Source organism: Populus nigra, chromosome 17 (genome assembly GCF_951802175.1).
Source record: "Populus nigra chromosome 17, ddPopNigr1.1, whole genome shotgun sequence".
NCBI classification, from domain to species: domain Eukaryota; kingdom Viridiplantae; phylum Streptophyta; class Magnoliopsida; order Malpighiales; family Salicaceae; genus Populus; species Populus nigra.
In genome coordinates, this window is record NC_084868.1 from 13,396,897 (window position 1) to 13,414,530 (window position 17,634).

The 17,634-nt window shown below is 31.6% G+C and overlaps 5 protein-coding genes across 5 annotated transcripts; 2 read left to right on the forward strand and 3 right to left on the reverse strand.

The window, feature by feature from the left end:
• The first annotated feature begins 1,419 nt into the window (after window positions 1-1,419).
• Window positions 1,420-3,012, forward strand: LOC133676467 (mannan endo-1,4-beta-mannosidase 6-like). Its single transcript, XM_062098131.1, is given in 5 exon segments — window positions 1,420-1,536; window positions 1,738-1,915; window positions 1,918-1,934; window positions 2,135-2,257; window positions 2,549-3,012. Coding segments are annotated over 5 exon segments (588 nt in total). The 5' UTR covers window positions 1,420-1,437; the 3' UTR covers window positions 2,720-3,012.
• Window positions 3,013-3,642: 630 nt separating this feature from the next.
• LOC133677000 (mannan endo-1,4-beta-mannosidase 6-like) lies at window positions 3,643-4,068 on the forward strand. The gene has a single exon (XM_062098822.1). The coding sequence runs from the start codon at window positions 3,643-3,645 to the stop codon at window positions 4,066-4,068; it is 426 nt and encodes a 141-aa protein (XP_061954806.1).
• Window positions 4,069-6,788: 2,720 nt separating this feature from the next.
• On the reverse strand, window positions 6,789-8,414 carry LOC133676543 (acyl-CoA--sterol O-acyltransferase 1-like). The gene has a single exon (XM_062098224.1). It carries the CDS (start codon window positions 8,039-8,041, stop codon window positions 6,884-6,886), a length of 1,158 nt encoding a protein of 385 aa, XP_061954208.1. The 5' UTR covers window positions 8,042-8,414; the 3' UTR covers window positions 6,789-6,883.
• Window positions 8,415-10,494: 2,080 nt separating this feature from the next.
• On the reverse strand, window positions 10,495-12,135 carry LOC133676514 (acyl-CoA--sterol O-acyltransferase 1-like). Its single transcript, XM_062098194.1, has one exon. It carries the CDS (start codon window positions 11,691-11,693, stop codon window positions 10,563-10,565), a length of 1,131 nt encoding a protein of 376 aa, XP_061954178.1. The 5' UTR covers window positions 11,694-12,135; the 3' UTR covers window positions 10,495-10,562.
• Window positions 12,136-15,716: 3,581 nt separating this feature from the next.
• On the reverse strand, window positions 15,717-17,623 carry LOC133677326 (anthocyanidin 3-O-glucosyltransferase 2-like). Its single transcript, XM_062099300.1, has one exon. The coding sequence runs from the start codon at window positions 17,408-17,410 to the stop codon at window positions 15,968-15,970; it is 1,443 nt and encodes a 480-aa protein (XP_061955284.1). The 5' UTR covers window positions 17,411-17,623; the 3' UTR covers window positions 15,717-15,967.
• Between the last annotated feature and the right edge of the window lie 11 nt (window positions 17,624-17,634).

The following is a 17,634-nucleotide window of genomic DNA, read 5'->3' on the forward strand; positions in this document are numbered from 1 at the left end:
AACAATTGAATTCAGAAAAGATTTCTACCCGCTTTTTATTTGATTTGAACTTGAAATAATAAATGGTTAATAAATAAAATTAACATATAATTTTTAATTTGAGTGGATGAATGGATTGATCTATAATCAATAAAATATGTTAATTTTACTCTATTATTCAATTTTAAGACTAAATTTCTTTAAAGATATTTTTTTTAATCTTAAATACAAAATGAATAATACATTTGTAACAAGTATAATCAATTTTTAGAACCAGAAATGCAAGAGAGCTGACCGGAGAATAGCTCTGCTTCCGCCGGAGAAATAACAACAATCAACACAAATTGTCATGGCAACAAGTATAAAGCCTGTTGTAATTTCCCGGTTCCTCATATTTACAGCAACAAAGGGACTCCGTTGCCAAAAGCTTAATAGAGCCACCGACAAAAAACATGTGATTTTTTTGGTTGGTTTTGTTATCTATATTTATTTTATTTAAAAATATATTACAATAAAATTATTTTTTATATTAATATATTAAAATAATTTAAAAATATCAAAAAAATAATGACTTAAAATAAAAAATTTTTAAGTTTTTTTAAAATATTTTTAATTACTTCAAAAGCTAACATGACAGGTTGCTGCATTCAATCATATTTATTTTTTAAAATATATTTTTAAAAAAATTATAAATTTTATTTTTTTCATTTAAATTAATATTTTTTATTTTTAAATTATTTTAATATATTAATGTGAAAAATAATTTTAAAAATATAAAAAAATATTAATTTAATACAATTCCAAAAAATAATTTTAAAAGTAAGAGTACAGTGACCAGACTCCCCCAAACCCAGTCATCGCCTAAATTACGACCGCAAAAGATTTCACGTTTTCAGCGACGCTATCTCAGTGGCTTTTGTTTGTATCCTTAATTACCGTGAACACAGAATAAAAAAACATATTTCAGTGACTGCTCAGAAAACAGGAAATGGACTCCCATTGGAGAGGCAAAAGACTCTATCCATTCCTAGGAATACTCATGCTACTTTCTCTTCTTTACCTTAACTTCAACAACAGTAACGGCAGCCTCAGTTTTCCCGTCTTTTTATGGCAACCCAAGATGGGATTTGTCTCAACCGACTCCACTCAATTCATCATCATCAATGATGGTGATGATTATGGGGAATCAGCATTTTATGTTAATGGGTGGAATTCATATTGGTTGATGATGGAGAGTGTGAGGAGTTCATTAAGATCTACACGCTAGTATTTTAAAAAAATTTAAATTTTTTTTATTAAAATTTAATATATTTTGTATTTTTTAGATTGTTTTGATGGGTTGATGTTAAAAATAATTTTTAAAAAATAAAAATATATTATTGATATATATTTCAACATAAAAAATTATTTAAAAAATAACTATAACCACACTTTTCAAACCAGAAACAAAAATGTCAAATGGAATTGACTGTTTGCAGGACTTGGGCTTTCAGTGATGGCCAGGGGCCTGGTGCTTTGCAGGTCTCTCCTGGTGTCTTCCACGAAAGGGTCTTCAAAGTAAGTTATAAACTTCTCAAGGTTGTAAAAATTAAGATTTTTGCTTTCAATTGGCTGTCAGATCTTGGAGGGGAGGTTAAGTTTAATGAATGGGCTCCATTATGTGGTTAAAGGCTTATGGGCTTTTCAATGACATATAAAGGAACAATCTTGAAGCAGTTTTGGGAACTATTTGTGTTTAATGAAGGTATTTGTCTGCAGGGATTGGACTATGTGATAGTTGAAGCAAGAAGGAATCGTATAAGGTTAATTCTCAGTCTGGTGAATAACCTGGTTGCATTTGGTGGAAAAACTCAGTATGTGAAGTGGGCAAAGGAAGCTGGAGTTAATGTCTCTTCATCAGATGACTCAGTCTTTTCGAACCCAGTCATTAAAGATTATTCAAGGCTTATATTAAGGTGAGATGCTATGTTTCACACCTCCAAGGCTAAGTCATTGGATTTTAATCAATTGCATGGAATTATTTTTTTTGACTTAACAGGCATTATTTGATTGTAAAATGAGCATTGAATATGAGTGAGTTTTGTGACAGCTCTATGCTTCTCTTGCTGCATTATGATAATCTCTTGACTGCAAATTTCTGCTATGCATTTTCCAGGCAGTTGTGAAGAGAAAGAATTCATTAAGTGGAGTTAGGTACTCTGAAGAACCGGCAATTTTCGCCTGGGAGCTCATGAATGAGCCTCGGTGTTCATCAAGTTCTTCTGCTCCTGCACTTCAGGTGAACCATTGAATTTTCATTCTTCTTTATATGTTGGCATAGAATTTCAAAAATAAACTAAAGGATTTGGCTGGAATCTGGAGAGAAGGGTGATGGTGCTGTTTGATGGAAGCATTCTGAGCCGAAGAGTATCATTTTCTCTAGTTCTCTATGATTGCGGGGGTGGTTTGTTCATATCTGTTATTAACAATACCAAAAGGATATGCGCTGTTGTTGTTTAAGCAAATTTTCTTGTTTACTTTTGAATCAAATGTGATTGAGATCATTGTAGTGCTTTTCCTTTGGCTTAAGGCATGGATTGCTGAGATGGCTGCATATATCAAGAGCTTGGATAAAAGACATCTGGTGACTGTTGGACTTGAAGGGTTTTATGGCCTGAATACAACAAACAAGTCAGAAGTGAATCCTGGGATTTGGGCAGCTTCACTTGGATCAGACTTCATACCAAACTCAGCAATATAGTGATGTTAGGTTGCGTAGGTACTTCTATATTTGAAGCAACCAGAGCAACTCAATCATTTGGTATTAATAGGACCTGCTATTAATTATGGCGTGGCTACAAATTTGCAAGAAGCGACAATTTACTGCTTCTTCAGCTGGAAAACTCATGAACAGTGGAGCACTGTTCATGGGTTTTCTTCCTTAAATTGTGAAGCATGCTCTATTGTTTTGACTGGACCGATCCGGTTCAACGTTAAAAATACATTGAATCAGATCTGTTCTAACAAAATAAAAAATATATTTTTTATTTTTAATTGTGTTTTATTTGAAAAACTAGTGTTAAACATTATTCAATGACACTACATAAATTAGACGGAGATCGCTTGATGACGTAATATTTATAAAATTTGATCGCAGTCCCAATTTTATTCCTGATTATATTTTACATATGTTGTTGCGCTCTTAAAAAAAATTTATGGAACAATAAAAAATATTTTATATAAAATATTATTTATTTCATGATATAATAATAATAGTTAAATCTACAATATTTAAATTAAAAACCATTAATATTAATATATATTTTTTAAAATTATTTTATAACCTCAATTTCAAAAACATTCTTAATCAAACACATTAATCTACCTTTTCTTCGACTTTAATTTTAACCATAATTTTAATAAAATATCTATTTTTTCAAACCAATCTCAATTAAAAATATTTTTTATAAAATATTTTTTTTCAAATCACAAACACAACACTACTACGGTACCAAACATACTTGATGTCTAAATGTTGCTAACTATGGCAACCTAGAAGTTACATTTATATAGTGCAGTTCAATTGATTGGTAACGCAGTTGATTGAAGGCCAGAGTAAACAAATGAGTTAAGTATTTATATTTATAAATTCCTGATAGATATACTCTTGTTTCTCTTCATACCATGCATTGTAGGATCCCACATGCTGATTCGGAAGCGAAAACGAGTTATCTTTCTCATTGGGTGGATTCTCATATAAGTGACGGAGACATTGCGCTGAGGAAACCAGTTCTTTTCACAGAAGTCGGCTCAAGTCGGCACGTGGATGAGAATGGAGTGTTTGACAGAGATGTTTTGTTGAAAACAGTGTATGATAAAATTTATGAATCCGCAAAGAAGAGGCGGGCTGGTGCTGGTGCTGGTGCCTTTATCTGGCAGTTACTAGTTGAAGGCGTGGATGGATACAGTGATGATTTTTCTTTCGTGCCCCAAGATTATCCTTCCACCTATAAACTGATAAAACAACAATCATGTAGGCTGCAAAGTATTTCTGCAAAAGACAAAGAAAGCCTCAACAGAATGATCCTTGCTTCGATCAGTTGTAAATGAGAGGAAATCAAACACAGCAACTGTAATGTTTGAGGTGGGAAGAAGTTTTCGGACTTGAAGACGAGGTTTTATACTGTAATGAAACACAGCAACTGTAATGCAGGCTGCGAAGTATTTCTGCAAAAAGTAAAAGACAAAGAAAGCCTCAACAGAATGATCCTTGCTTCGATCAGTTGTAAATGACTAGCGAGTCATTGAATTTTAAATAAAAGAAAATAGAAAAACGACTTAACCACGCGCACCCAAACACATCGTTATCTGGGTTGTGGAACTGTGGTCTCACTTCTCAGTAAGTCATTGAATTTCTGCCACGCCTTGGTACTATGGCTGTCTGCTCCATCAATTATCTTTATAGTACATAGCAGCACCGCCCCCTACAGCTAGTCATAATAATTGCAAGTAACTTATTATTTGACTTTGTGTACACGTAAAATTTAAAATATTTTTTATTTAAAAATATATTAAAATAAATTTTTTTATTTTTATAAAATTACTTTTAATATTATAAAAAAAAATACACTTTACATCACGTTTTCAAGCATGATTTTAAAGTAATTAGAAGAGAAAATGTTATTTTAAAAACTAAATTAATAAAATAATATTTCAAATAGTATAAATACAATTGTTTTTATTGTTATATATATTTTTTTTAAAAAAATTATTTAAAAAGTTAATTTATTAAAATGAAAGAAATAATTTTTTTCAATAAGTTTAATAACATGATTTAATTTAATTGATTTATTTTTTTTATTGATTTTATTTTATTGGTTTTGATTTTTTCTTAAAAAAACATATAAAAATAATATTTTTTAAAAAATATATTTTAATATTTTATTTAGCACTCTTTTTAAACCAAGTAAAACAAGTATGAAAAAAATAAAATAATATTTTTATATTTTTAGCTTTTCATTTATTACACCCAAGTTGACGTTAAGTTGTATTTGTTTTTTACTCACTTTTATTTGTTTTTCACTAACTTTTATGTTTGTTATAAAACCAACAGAATAAAGTATTTGATAATAAATTAAATCATGTTTTGTATTATAAAGCCGATTAAAAAATTAAAAGTGTAATATTTGTTGTTTTTTTAAGTATTTTTTGTTTGAAAATATATTAAATAATTTTTTTTTATTTTTTAAAAATTATTTTTGATATTAATACATCAAAATGATCTGAAAACATCAAAAAATATTAATTTAAAATAAAAAAATAAAAAATTTTAATTTTTTTAAAACATTTTTAATATACAAAAACAAACAGAATCATGTCTTGCTGACTACATTATTATTTAGCATTTGAATTTTAAGAAAGGTTGTAAAAGAAAAAAAATTGTAAATAACTAAATATAATGGTTTGGGTACATAATTGTTTTTTTTAATGAGAAAAGTCTACTAAAAACCCAAATTGTGAAGAAATTAATTTTAGTGAGCAAAAACTAGCTCTAGAAAATCTTATTACTAGGATAGTATCAATTTCACCCTTGAATAATTATTATATCAATATTATTCTCAAATAACTTGGATTTCTCAATTGTGTTCTTCTCTTATAATTCATTAATCTTAAGAAAATAAAAGAGTAAAATTTATATGGAATCTATGATCAATATGAATGGAAACATAATATTTTCAGATTGCTCTGAGATGGGAAAGAATGGACGAGACAACTCCATTTTTCTGCAGCTTCATATCCTGACCTTGAGAGGATCCATCTGGTGTTGCTCTTGCGAGGAATTCTGGTGGTTGACCTTGCAGGGAATATTGCAGACCTACCGGAGGTTGAAGACAAAGTCTTCTTTTTTTAATCCCCTCCGTTCACACTTTACCTCCTTGCAGACCGAGAAGAATATCCTTTGGATTCCTTTTCAAATGACCTATTTCATATAGCTTTTTACTCGTTGAGTATTTGGTATGGGTTTAAAAATCTCAAATGAATTATTTTTTAAAATCCTATATTCTTAATTAATTCTACTCTTATTATGTTTTGTTTTTAATTCAATATAAAAGAACATGGTGTCTTTCATTTAAAAACAAAAATTGTTGAAAGCTTTTTAGAAATTATTTGATTACAGCCTTGAAAAAAAAAAATAAGATAAAAAGGATGTGTTTCCTACAAGTTATCTTAGATGGATATTTATTTTATGTTTATTTATGTTAGAGATTAATATAAATCATATCTCGAGATTTTATCTAACAGTTTAATTTTTTGGGTTGAATTGATTCTTTGACATGGTATCAAAGTCTTGATAACCAAGTAACCACGAATTTGAATCTCATCATCTCTATTTATTTAATAAAAACCAAGCATAAAATAATATAGATATGTACAGTTTCAAGTTTAAAAAACTTTCACTTGAATAATATGTTAAAGATTAATATAAATCATATCTTTAAACCCCACCTAATAATTTAAACTTTTGATTTTAATTAGTTATTTATCTCACTTTATCTCTTGTCTCTACTAATTCATTATTTTATTTTATATTTTTATATTTATATTTTTAATTTTTTTAACTAACCATATTTTTATCAATTCAATATTCATTTTTGTTATACAGAAGATAGAAACCAAATGTTATTTTTTTATGCTACTTATATCCTAGGGTATATTGCAGTAAAGTACTGGGCATATCGAATAAATATTTTGTTCATGGTTTTTATCAAACAGCTGGTATATTGCATTAAACTATCGTAGCAATTATTAAACAAAAATTCGTACCAGTCTAAGATTTTAACAAATGAAGTTTATAAATGTGCTTGCCGATACAAGTTCCTGGCTTCAACAACTTATAATTATTGCAACAAAATTACGTACTAGTCTAAAATTTATGATCATTATGATCTATGAAAACATCTTTCAAGTAGATATAAACACCTTCCACAAAATTAATGAAAGCAATAGTCTCCATCCGTGCCTCGGCATCAATCTTGCAACGAACCACGGTGGGCATGAACAACCACATGGCAGTAACCACCACAAACCCCACCACAAGCGGCGCTGCCACCACTCTAGGCAACCCCCATGCACCCTTTATTTCTCTCTTGATGCCTATTTCAATAGCCAAGCAAAAACCATGCAAGAGAAAGAAGCATGTGACCTCCCACTTCGGCTTTTGGCGTCCAATGTGGTAGAAAATCAGCTCGTGCATGAGACCAGAGACCAAAAATGTACCAATCATAGCTGGTAATGAAGCCCACTTTCTTGCAATCCAACGGCTAAAAGTTGACCGGATTGGACTGTATACAGTTGGATGCAGGATGCTAGTGACCATTAGGTTCCATCTCCTACCCCAGAAGTCTTGCAAAGAGCTGGCGAGGTATGGCTCATCAAATTGTGGCTCGAGTTCTACACCGAGACAGGTTCGAGCTAGGGCTCCAAACATGGCCAAGATTAATTCTAGAGCAATATAAATGTGGATAACATAGAGGAACAATATAAATTTTGGATGGAAATAGTCTTCCTTGGTATAGATGTAACCAAATATGACTAGTAGGAAAAACTTCAAGGCGTAGTTTAGATGAGATTTAAGGCCTTTTGGGGCGATTTTTTGAGATGGGGTGTCTTTGTTTTCAACACTCACGAGCTTCTCAAGATCTTGATTATCATCAACATTTACAAGCTCTTGATCATGAGGTGATACTGTTGGTGTAGGGTCTTGTTGAATCTTGATAGGAAAGCAAGCGAAGGCAACGAAATGTGGCAAGGAGAGGGGCGGGTTGGATGACAGAGGGCCTTGATCGAAGACAAAGAGAACGAGCTTGAAGTTGGCAAGCCAACAAAGGAAGAAAGAAGTAATAGCTCTAAGACTCAGACTAAGGATGCTGAGAGGCATGACAAGAAAGATGCATACGACTGGCAAGATTGCAAGAAGCCTGGTTGTGCCTTTGTGGGTTAACTGACCTATCTTGTGACAGTAGCAAAGCAATGCCACAGCTGATACCCATACCAAGAGAAAGTTGCCCAATTCACCTCCCATTTTCACTATCAAGATGTGATTGTTGAAGGAGACTCTTGCATTCTATATTTGTGAAGTTGCCAATGTTAAAGGAAGTGGCTCAACTCACCTCTCATTTTCACTTGAACCGGTGATTTAGACTCTCGCATTAAACACCAGCAACCACTCCCAGTCTCTTCCTAAATTCTTGACTATCAGTGGTGTTCCTGCCTCTACCATATCTAGCGATATTTTGAACCACTTTCATTAGCCGTCAGTTCCCTGCTTCACTTGGCTGCTGCTGTTCCCATGATGGATATTATTGTAGCTAGGAATATAGGTGGAGTACTAATTGGTCTGGTCACCTGAGTTATGGTTGAATGAGACAACAGATCAGCTTATACGACAGGCAAGCCAGCCGGGAATAGCTTGATGAAAGCGAGGCACAAACATACACGCTGCTGCTAATGTAAGTGATCAAACAAACCATGTGAAAGGCCACTGAGCTCCAAGCCCAACCCGTGATAAGGAGTGTTGTGTTTGATAATGGAGTTTAATTTATTTTTTAAATTTTTTAAATTTTGTTTTTTTATTTAAAAATATATTAAATTAATATTATTACGTATTTTTTATGATTTTAATATGTTAATATTAAAAATTAAAAAAATTATTTTAATATATTTTTAATTAAAAAACATTTTAAAAAAACACTTTATACTGTATTATTAAACATATTTAATCTAGTAATTTTGGATTCGAGTTTCTTCCTTCGAGAAAAAAAAAAAGAGGACAAAATACGAAGGCCAGTGGGGTGTGTTATTTTAGATCTCTTATAGAAGTATTATTAGTCAAGTAGAAGTATATTATTTACCATGACAAATGTTATCGATAACAATACTCAGGATGATGAATAAATATCAAGAAATTTTTTTGATAAAATTAATTTATTAGATTAATTTTTTTCTTATTAACATAGATGTTCGAGCTATCTTATACATACCTCGACTAATCCCACGAATTCTGAAGTTAACAATCATATAAATTTTCAATAGTTATTATATTGGGAATCACATGACTCGAACCTAAGATTACAGGTACAACAAACTTTTTAGTATCAAATTTTTATTACTCAATTCCTACTAAATAATTACTAAATTTTTATACTATAGAGTGAGAATAGACGTGATCATAAAGTATGTTATTCACCCTATGCTTTTTTCATGAATTTTTATTACTCGAGTTCGAATTAAAAAAAAAAATGAATTTTTATTACCTCATAATATATCATAGAATTTTTTTCACGAATTCACCCTATGCTTTTTTTTTTTTAATTCTATCCTCTTATCTTTTTAATGATGTGTTTCCTATTTGCTCAAATTATAAAAAACTCTAAAAAGATCAGTGTTTTATGAGGTAATTTATTGTGGACGTACACAATGTAATTATTACTTTGCTATTCTCTGCACCAAGTTTTTGCCTTGCTACCGAAGGTAAAATGATATTTTTTCAGGAGTTCAAAAGTCATTTTCAAATTGATTGAAAATAATTTAGTAGTTTATAATTAAATTACATAAATATCCTTAAAAGTAATTAAAAAAAATGAAAGGCCAAGAGAGATATTTTAGTATTTTTTTTTATCGTCATGCTTTATTTGGACTAGGAAAAAATTAGTATTTTCATAAATAAATAATAATTAAAAAAAAAGTGCATGTGTCATCGAGTGTATGTCACCCCTGCCATTCCTGGCATTGTACATCGACCAGAATTTCTCAATTGTCATGTCGTCTAAAATATCCAGTGAAGGCGAAGCTACTGGGGTGGCGCATGTTGCTCAAATCATGACGAATCGGTGGTCGATGAGTTTTTTCTCCTCCCTCTATTTTCTCTCAATTCTCCTTGAAATTCACGCTAAGTTAATCAAAAATCAGGGTTGTTCAATTTTTTTTTTTTAATATTTGTTTTCTTTATGCAGGGTCATGTTGGTTTTATAATTAAGATTTTATTTTTTTACATTAAATTATTGGGTCTTAAATTTTTTATTTTTTTTAAGTAGTTATTCGTAATCACAGGTTAATTAAATTAACCCAAATTACTTTAAATTTATTATTTCTTTTAATTTTATTTTTTAATAGGTCTTGGGATTTTTTTATTTTTTATGCTTTTCAAAATAATTCAGGGCAACCCAATTGTTTATCAATATTTTTTTATTCATTTAACTTTGATTTTTTTTTATATCAATGTTTTTTTTTAATTATTTTCTTATTCTAATCAATAAAGTAAACCCAATTGGAGTCGAGTTTTTTTTTTTTCTAAATTTATCCCGTGTTACAGGTTAATTAAAATATTCATTGAAGTTTTCTTCATCTAAATATCTGTTTAGATCTTTTTTATTTTATGTTTTGAAAAATTGACCTGCCAGACACTACCGGAAAAAAATCAAGTGAGTACATAAATCATAACTACAACCACCATGCTTATGTTTGTAATTTCATAGATTTACATCAAATCAGAACCGTTCATTCAATCAAAATAAGCTGCTCAAATCTTGGATATTTACAAGCCGTTAGATTTGTTGAAAAATCCAAGGAAAATATGCATGGCCAGCTTCCTTCAAATACTCGCGTACAGCCGCGTACTCCTCAATTGCCCTAACACCTGCTTTACACGCAAGAAATGGTGGAAAAAACAGCCAAAAGCCGGTAGCTATCACAAATCCAACGGTCAATATAGTTTGCATTGGCCTGGGAAACTGCCACCTGCCGTTAACAGCCCTTTTCAAAGCAATCTCGACCGGTAAACACACTCCATGTAGCAAAAAGAACCAAGTGATCTCCCACGTGGGCTTCACGCGTCCTAGGTAGTAGAAAATGAGCTCATGCATGAGCGCAGACACTAGAAAGGTACCCAAAATTGCTATGCCCTGGGCCAACCTGCGACCAATGAAGTTCTTACACGTGTAGAGGATGGGATCGTACGCAATCGGGCGTAGGATGCTTGTTACCATGAGGTTCCATCTTCTCCCCCAAAAGTCTTGAAGTGAAGTCGAGAGATAAGGGTCATTGAATTGTGGCTCTAGCTCAAGCCCTGAAAGGGTTCGAACCACCGATGCAAACATGGCTAGGAATATTTCAAGAAAAAAATATATGTGGAGACAATACAAGAGCCACATGATTTTTGGATGGATATAATCACTATAGTCATATGTAGCCACCAACATTGCCAAAAGAAGACCTTTGGTTGCATAATTTAGGAATGATTTATGAGGGCCCTTTCTAGAGATTAATTTTTGCCTATCTTGGCCATTTAGATGTGATTTTTGAGCTTGGTTTTCATGGCTATGGCCATTTAGATTCGGTTTTTGAGGTGGGATTTGTAGGATTTTGATGGGAAAACAAGCAACAGAAACAAAACGACCAAAAGAGATTTCTGGGTCTAAACACAAAGGGCCTTTGCCAAATGCAAAAAGCAAGAGCTTGAAATTTGCAAGCCAAGCAACGAAGAAAGCTGTCATGCCTCCAAAATGAATAGAGGTGAGTTCTAGAGGAAGAACAAGAAATAGACAAACAATTGGTAGCACACAGAGAAGTCTTGTAACACCTTTTGGGATCATCTTTCCTATGATATAGCAGTAAGTTAGAGATGCAAAGATTGAGAGCCATACCTTCATCATGTTGTCCATCTCCCCATCTTCCATTTCTTTGTTTCTTTCCTTCCCTTCGATTTTTGCACTCTTGCACTATGTACAAGAAGAGAAGGAGAGGCCAGGAGAGAAGGAGAGGCCAAACCTTTTTGGATCGACCCTTTAGATGAATAAATATCAACTGAGTACACAAAACGTGGAAGGCAAAAGGGTGTAAAACGGTTGATCCACGTTTGTCTACAGGGAAGCGTTTACATTTACATGAAAAAGGCGACTCTTGGAAGAAAGAATATGGTGGTTTCCACTAGTTTTTGGGAGGCACGCTGTTTTCTTCTCGGTTTCTTTGCTTGAAAACCAACTGCTGGATGCCAGATACGGTGCTCCACTCAATTTTGAAAAGGAAAAAAAGGAAAGCAGTCTTTTAAGGTGAAAAGAAGAGACGGACACGACGATTCATGTGCAGAGTGGAGATTGTCTATGTGCGACAAAGATCACAAATTAGCATTTTTATACTCTCCTATCTAAGTCATTAATGGCCATGATTGTGCCCCGACAATAGTCTTTTTCATAATTAATTAAGAATTATTATTCCAGTAAAAACTAGAAGAGGTATTTCGTTTCACTGTGATTTTGTTTTCTAGAATCTTCAATTTGGTTCTTTGAACTTTTTTTTCATTTTATAATTAAGTTTTTTTAAACCTAAATTAGTATCCAATTATTTTCCTTAGAGAGAGAATCGAGTTGAAAGATAAATTAATTAAGAATTATTAGTTAATTAAATATTATTATTCCAGTAAAAACTAGAAGAGGTGTTTCGTGATTTTTTTTTAGAATCTTCAATTTAGTTCTCTTAACTTTTTTTTTTATAATTAAGTTTTTTTAAACCTAAATTAGTATTTAATTATTTTTTTAGAGAGAAAATTGAGTTGGAAGATAAAAAAACTAAAATATATATACAAAACATAGGTGGCACAATTTTGAGATTGGTTTAATAAGTTCATTATCTATTTTAACTATAATATAATTAGTTTTTTTAATTTTTTTAAAAAATTAATTTTAATACTAAACTTTATTTTCCTTTTTATTTGTTAGTTTTTTTTTAGTATTTTTATACTCCCTCCTATCTAAGTTATTATCGGTTATAATTGAACACTTACAATAACTTATTTCAGAATTATTATAACAATAAAAATTAAAAGAGTTTTTTTGTTTTATTGATTTTTTTTTAGAATTTTCAATTTGGTTTTTTTAAATTTTTTTTGCCATAATTTTTTTTTTATATTAACATATAAAAAATTAATTTTTTTTAATGCCACTGCCATCATATGCCACTGCTGCTTTTACAGCTGGCACCACCTATTTATCACTTTCTCGTTGCCATCAACATTTTATATAGAAAATGTTTAGAAATGCGGTGTGAGTGTTTTTAAAAAATTTAAATTATTTTTTTTATTAAAATTTAATATAATTTATATATTTTAAATTATTTTAATGTATTGATATTAAAAATAATTTTTTAAAAATAAAAAAATATTATTAACATATATTTTAATATAAAAAATTATTTAAAAAACAATCATTACCATACTACCAAACAATCTATCCTCCCTATTATTATTAATTTGTGAAAATAATGAAAAACAATATTTTCCATCCACAGTACCTTTGCCATCTCATGGTAAAAAGAAGAAAGACAAAACGTCAACTCGTTTTTTCACCTTAAGAATAGAACACAAATAACCACAGCCCGAAATTCATGACACAGATACCAGATTGATCACTGCCACTGTAAAATTCATACAAACTGAATTTAGCCAGTGGTAATGGGCTGTTTAGGCCCAATCGTGAATCCTTTTCTAGGCTGTTGCTGTAAATGACAACTTTGCCTACCAAAACGATATTTTGTATCAAACAAAAATTTTCATGTGATGAGATAAGTTTAAATTAGATAGTTTTTTTATCTTGAAAATACTTAAAAAATAGATTTGATTTAGGTTAAATTTAGGTTTTGAGATTATTTTTTTGTGTTTTTAGAAACAATGAATTAATTTAACAAGATTTACATGGTGTTTTTCTAGATATTTTAGGTCAAAATAGATCTTTCAGGTAAAAAAAAACAAGAATCTTGTAGCCACAATATGAGTTTTCCAAAGAGAGTGTCGTCTATTTTTTTTTCAAAGAATTAAAATGAGTGAATTGTTGTTCGCCCCATTAACTTAAAAAAATTAAAGTCTGTACATGTAAGCCCTTTCTTGATGAGTACTAGGTTTGGCTTACCAGGCTGGTAGTGCCTTACCTCATTCTTTTTTATATATATATATACATTCAATTTATTTTTAAAAATAAAAAACATTTATTTATTTTTATAATATTTTTAATATGAGTAGTCTTGCATGATATTTTTTATTTTATTCAATAAATTTTGTGTGTGTTGATTTATATTACAAATTAATTTTAATAAACAAATTCATTAAACACAACTTGCTAAATGAATTTTATTGTAATATTAAATATTTTGATTTATATTCGTTTCTTAATTTTTCAGATTACATTTTTATTTATTGTTGATGGCTTTTTTTAAAAAAATTTATTTACACAGTGGTAGTGTATTATTTTTTTTTTTCATTTTAATTTTTATTCTTTTGATTTTTTTTGTTAATGTTTTTATTCTTTCCGATTTAACTTTGAATTAAAAATTAATTGTTGCGCTTTAATTTATTTTTTCTTTCAATTTTAACTCTTGTTTTTTTAATTTTAATTTTTTGTTTTGGATTTTTTTCTCTAGGATAAAGTTTTTTCCCCATATTGTTGTAATATACATATATTCTGGTTTGATATTATTTTTTTATATGGTTAAAATAAAACCAATTTATTTAGTTCGTTAAAAATATAAGATGAGTTATTAGATTTTTTAAAAAAACATACCTGCAATAACTAAATATTTTATTGAAAAAATTGTGCGGACCCACAGCATAAAATAGGCACCACACTAGTTTTGTTCTAATAAAACTTCTGACCACAATTAACTTGGGGGCAACACCCAGACAGGACATAGGTTGCGGTGGATCGAGAGAGTCCACATGAATTAATTAAAAAAATAAAAAAGTTATTTTAATAAAAAAAAATTCGAAAAAAAAAATTAACATAATGGGTTGCGAGGTTTTTTATAAGTCTAGGCCAGATCAAAATATACCTTAACCTATTTTTTATTTAACACAAACCGACACGGTTCCAGTTCCATCCGTCAGATGTTTTGGATTTTATAACTGCGCTTTCAACATTTAATATTAGATTTTTCACGAACAAAACTTAATTTTTTTTTCATCGGGAGAAGTAAAAAATTTAGATTATAATATAAAACGGAGGTAGTTTCTCATGAATAATAAAATTTTGGTGTGCTAAAATAAGGCCAAGAATATTCTAAATTAACCATTACAATAAGAAAAATTTAAAAAAAAGTCAATAATTGTCTATTAAAAGAGGAAATAGCATGATTAAGATTTTCTTATAGGCACCCTATGAAGAATAATTACTTCGTGAGAATTTCTTTTGGAAAAAAAACACAAAACATAAAAAATGGTCGGCCAGTTTTGTTTGTGTTGATTCATGATTAAGGAAATTTTCAGGCTGTTGTCACAAAGTCATAGTGGGAAAGGAGGAAAATGTACAAGTTTCTATTTCACAAGGAAAAAAAATCAATAATTATATGTTTTAGTGCTATCAGGATTATTAAAGGTTTATATAATTATTAATTTTAAAATTTTTGAAATTAGTAAAATTATAAACAAGTTAGCTAAAACATTCATTCATGTTAATAAAAATAAAAAATCCATGCATGTATTTATAAATTGGTTTGTCTTTATTACTTGAGTGCCCTCATAAATAGTTGACCCATAGAAGGAAACACGTTTGTATTCCACATGATATGATTTGACTTTGGAACGACAGGTTGCTCGAGTGGTTCATCTATCTTTATTGTTTAGTGGAAGACATCAACTCTCGGTCTAAATTTAGTCGTTGTCTTTTGTCGTAGTTGTAAAACCTGAAATTAATTCGTTCAAATCATGGACAGCTCCCTTTTCTTGATAAATTAAGAGATAATTTTATTGCAGACTATTGAGAGTACAAGAGGGGACGCATTTGGGACCAACCATGAACTCATCCTAGACAAAAAAGAAAGAGAAAAAAAAAGGAAGATTGACCAAAACCAAATCTAATAGGGTTGACGCAGAGCACTAGCATCATCACCCAAAAGAACCAAGACAAGAGGTAACATACGTACGTAGGTGCAGAATCAACCTCAGATTTTAACATGGCGTGTAAGTTCTTCAAGCCTTGTTTCCTGACAAAACACCAACCAAGGTTTCAAATGCCACATATGAAGATCCACCCTCCAACAGTGCTTTCCTGCCAGTTTCACTCATTGCTTTAACCTTGCTTTTCACGTCACTAGCACCTTCAATCACATCCTTCACTGCTTTTGCTACTTGGTCTGCCTTCACAACCTCACCGCCATCCTTCCTGTAATCCATTTTCATTTCAATTGCCACTCCTGCGTCCTTTACCAACTGGAATGCATTGATTTGTTGCTCACCATACAAGGGCCATGTTACAACAGGCACACCATACCAAGTACTCTCCAAAATTGAGTTCCATCCACAATGGGACACAAACGCACCTGTGGCTTTATGGGCTAAGACTTCAACTTGAGGAGCCCACCCACAAATAAACCCTACATCTTTTGTCCTGCCCAGAAACCCTTCGGGCAAAAGCTCACTAAAATCATTAACTTCACCGGGGTTCAAAGATTCTTGAGAAGGTGGTCTCCTAATAGACCACAAGAACCTTTGGCCACTTTGCTCAAGCCCAAGTGCAATCTCTTTCAATTGAGGCACACCGAAGCTCCCTTGACTTCCAAAGCACAGAAACACCACTGATTTCTGTGGCTGAGCGTCGAGCCAGTTCATGATCTCTTCACGTTGGTTCCCATCAGCTACTGGACTGTTGCCCTTGTGATCAACCACTGGCCCCACAGTGTAAACATGGGGTACATCTGCCTCGCCATTAAGATAGTTAACAGCGTGGGATTCTAGCTCTGCAAATGTATTGACAATGATACCCTTTGCCTCCTTGAATTTCCTAGCATGGCTTACGAAAGTTGAATACCCACCATCATGGAACAACAAACTTGGCAACACCCTGGAGGGAACTGGGTTGATGTAACTAGGGATAATAGAGTCAGGATCGGTTGGTTTGTAGGTGACTCCTCCCTTGTCAAATCTATCAGGGAGGTAAAGCATGGAACCAAGAAAAGCAGCACCAGAAGCAAAGAAAATATAAGAAGGGACACCAAGGTCTTTGGCAACATCAACAAAGGCAGTACAAAACAAATCAAGAACCAAACCAGCAAGTTTAACTGACTTGTTGGACAAAACATGGTTGACAATCATATCCTTAACATGGTTCTTATGATCAGCGATGAAAACTGACACAAAATGTTCAGGACAAGCAAGAACATCTTCCAGGGGTGGTGGGGCTACAGAAGGCAGACCAAGGAATTGAAATTCTGGGTGAGATGCATTAAGTTTCTCAACATAGGTTGTAACATCATGTGCAAATGGTGGGGACATAAGAAGCATTGTGATGGAGAAACTGTCATCTCTTTCAAGCAAACGTTTTGCAAACTCCATGACTGATACAAGATGACCAATTCCTGGTGCTGGGACGAAGACCAGTGCATTCTTGGGTGTGGTGGTTTGAGCGGGTGCCATTTTTGGCGGATATGGAAGGTTTTTGGCTTCTATGTTTTGGATAAATAATATGGGACTGGGTTATGGGGCACTATATATAGTCCGAATTCAATGCTCTTTTACTCTGAAAATTGGTTGAGAACATACTGATCTTCAACAACTGAGTGCTGCCATGCGTTGACGATTAGGTGAAGAAAAAATAGGGTCCCTAGAGAGATTTTTTTATTAATTTATTTTACAATAAT

What these genes read in the sequence shown, in the direction of transcription:
- LOC133677326 (XM_062099300.1), bottom strand. Translation starts at nt 17,410, where the DNA reads ATGGCACCCGCTCAAACCACCACACCCAAGAATGCACTGGTCTTCGTC.
- LOC133676514 (XM_062098194.1), bottom strand. Translation starts at nt 11,693, where the DNA reads ATGGAAGATGGGGAGATGGACAACATGATGAAGGTATGGCTCTCAATC.
- LOC133676543 (XM_062098224.1), bottom strand. Translation starts at nt 8,041, where the DNA reads ATGGGAGGTGAATTGGGCAACTTTCTCTTGGTATGGGTATCAGCTGTG.
- LOC133677000 (XM_062098822.1), top strand. Translation starts at nt 3,643, where the DNA reads ATGCATTGTAGGATCCCACATGCTGATTCGGAAGCGAAAACGAGTTAT.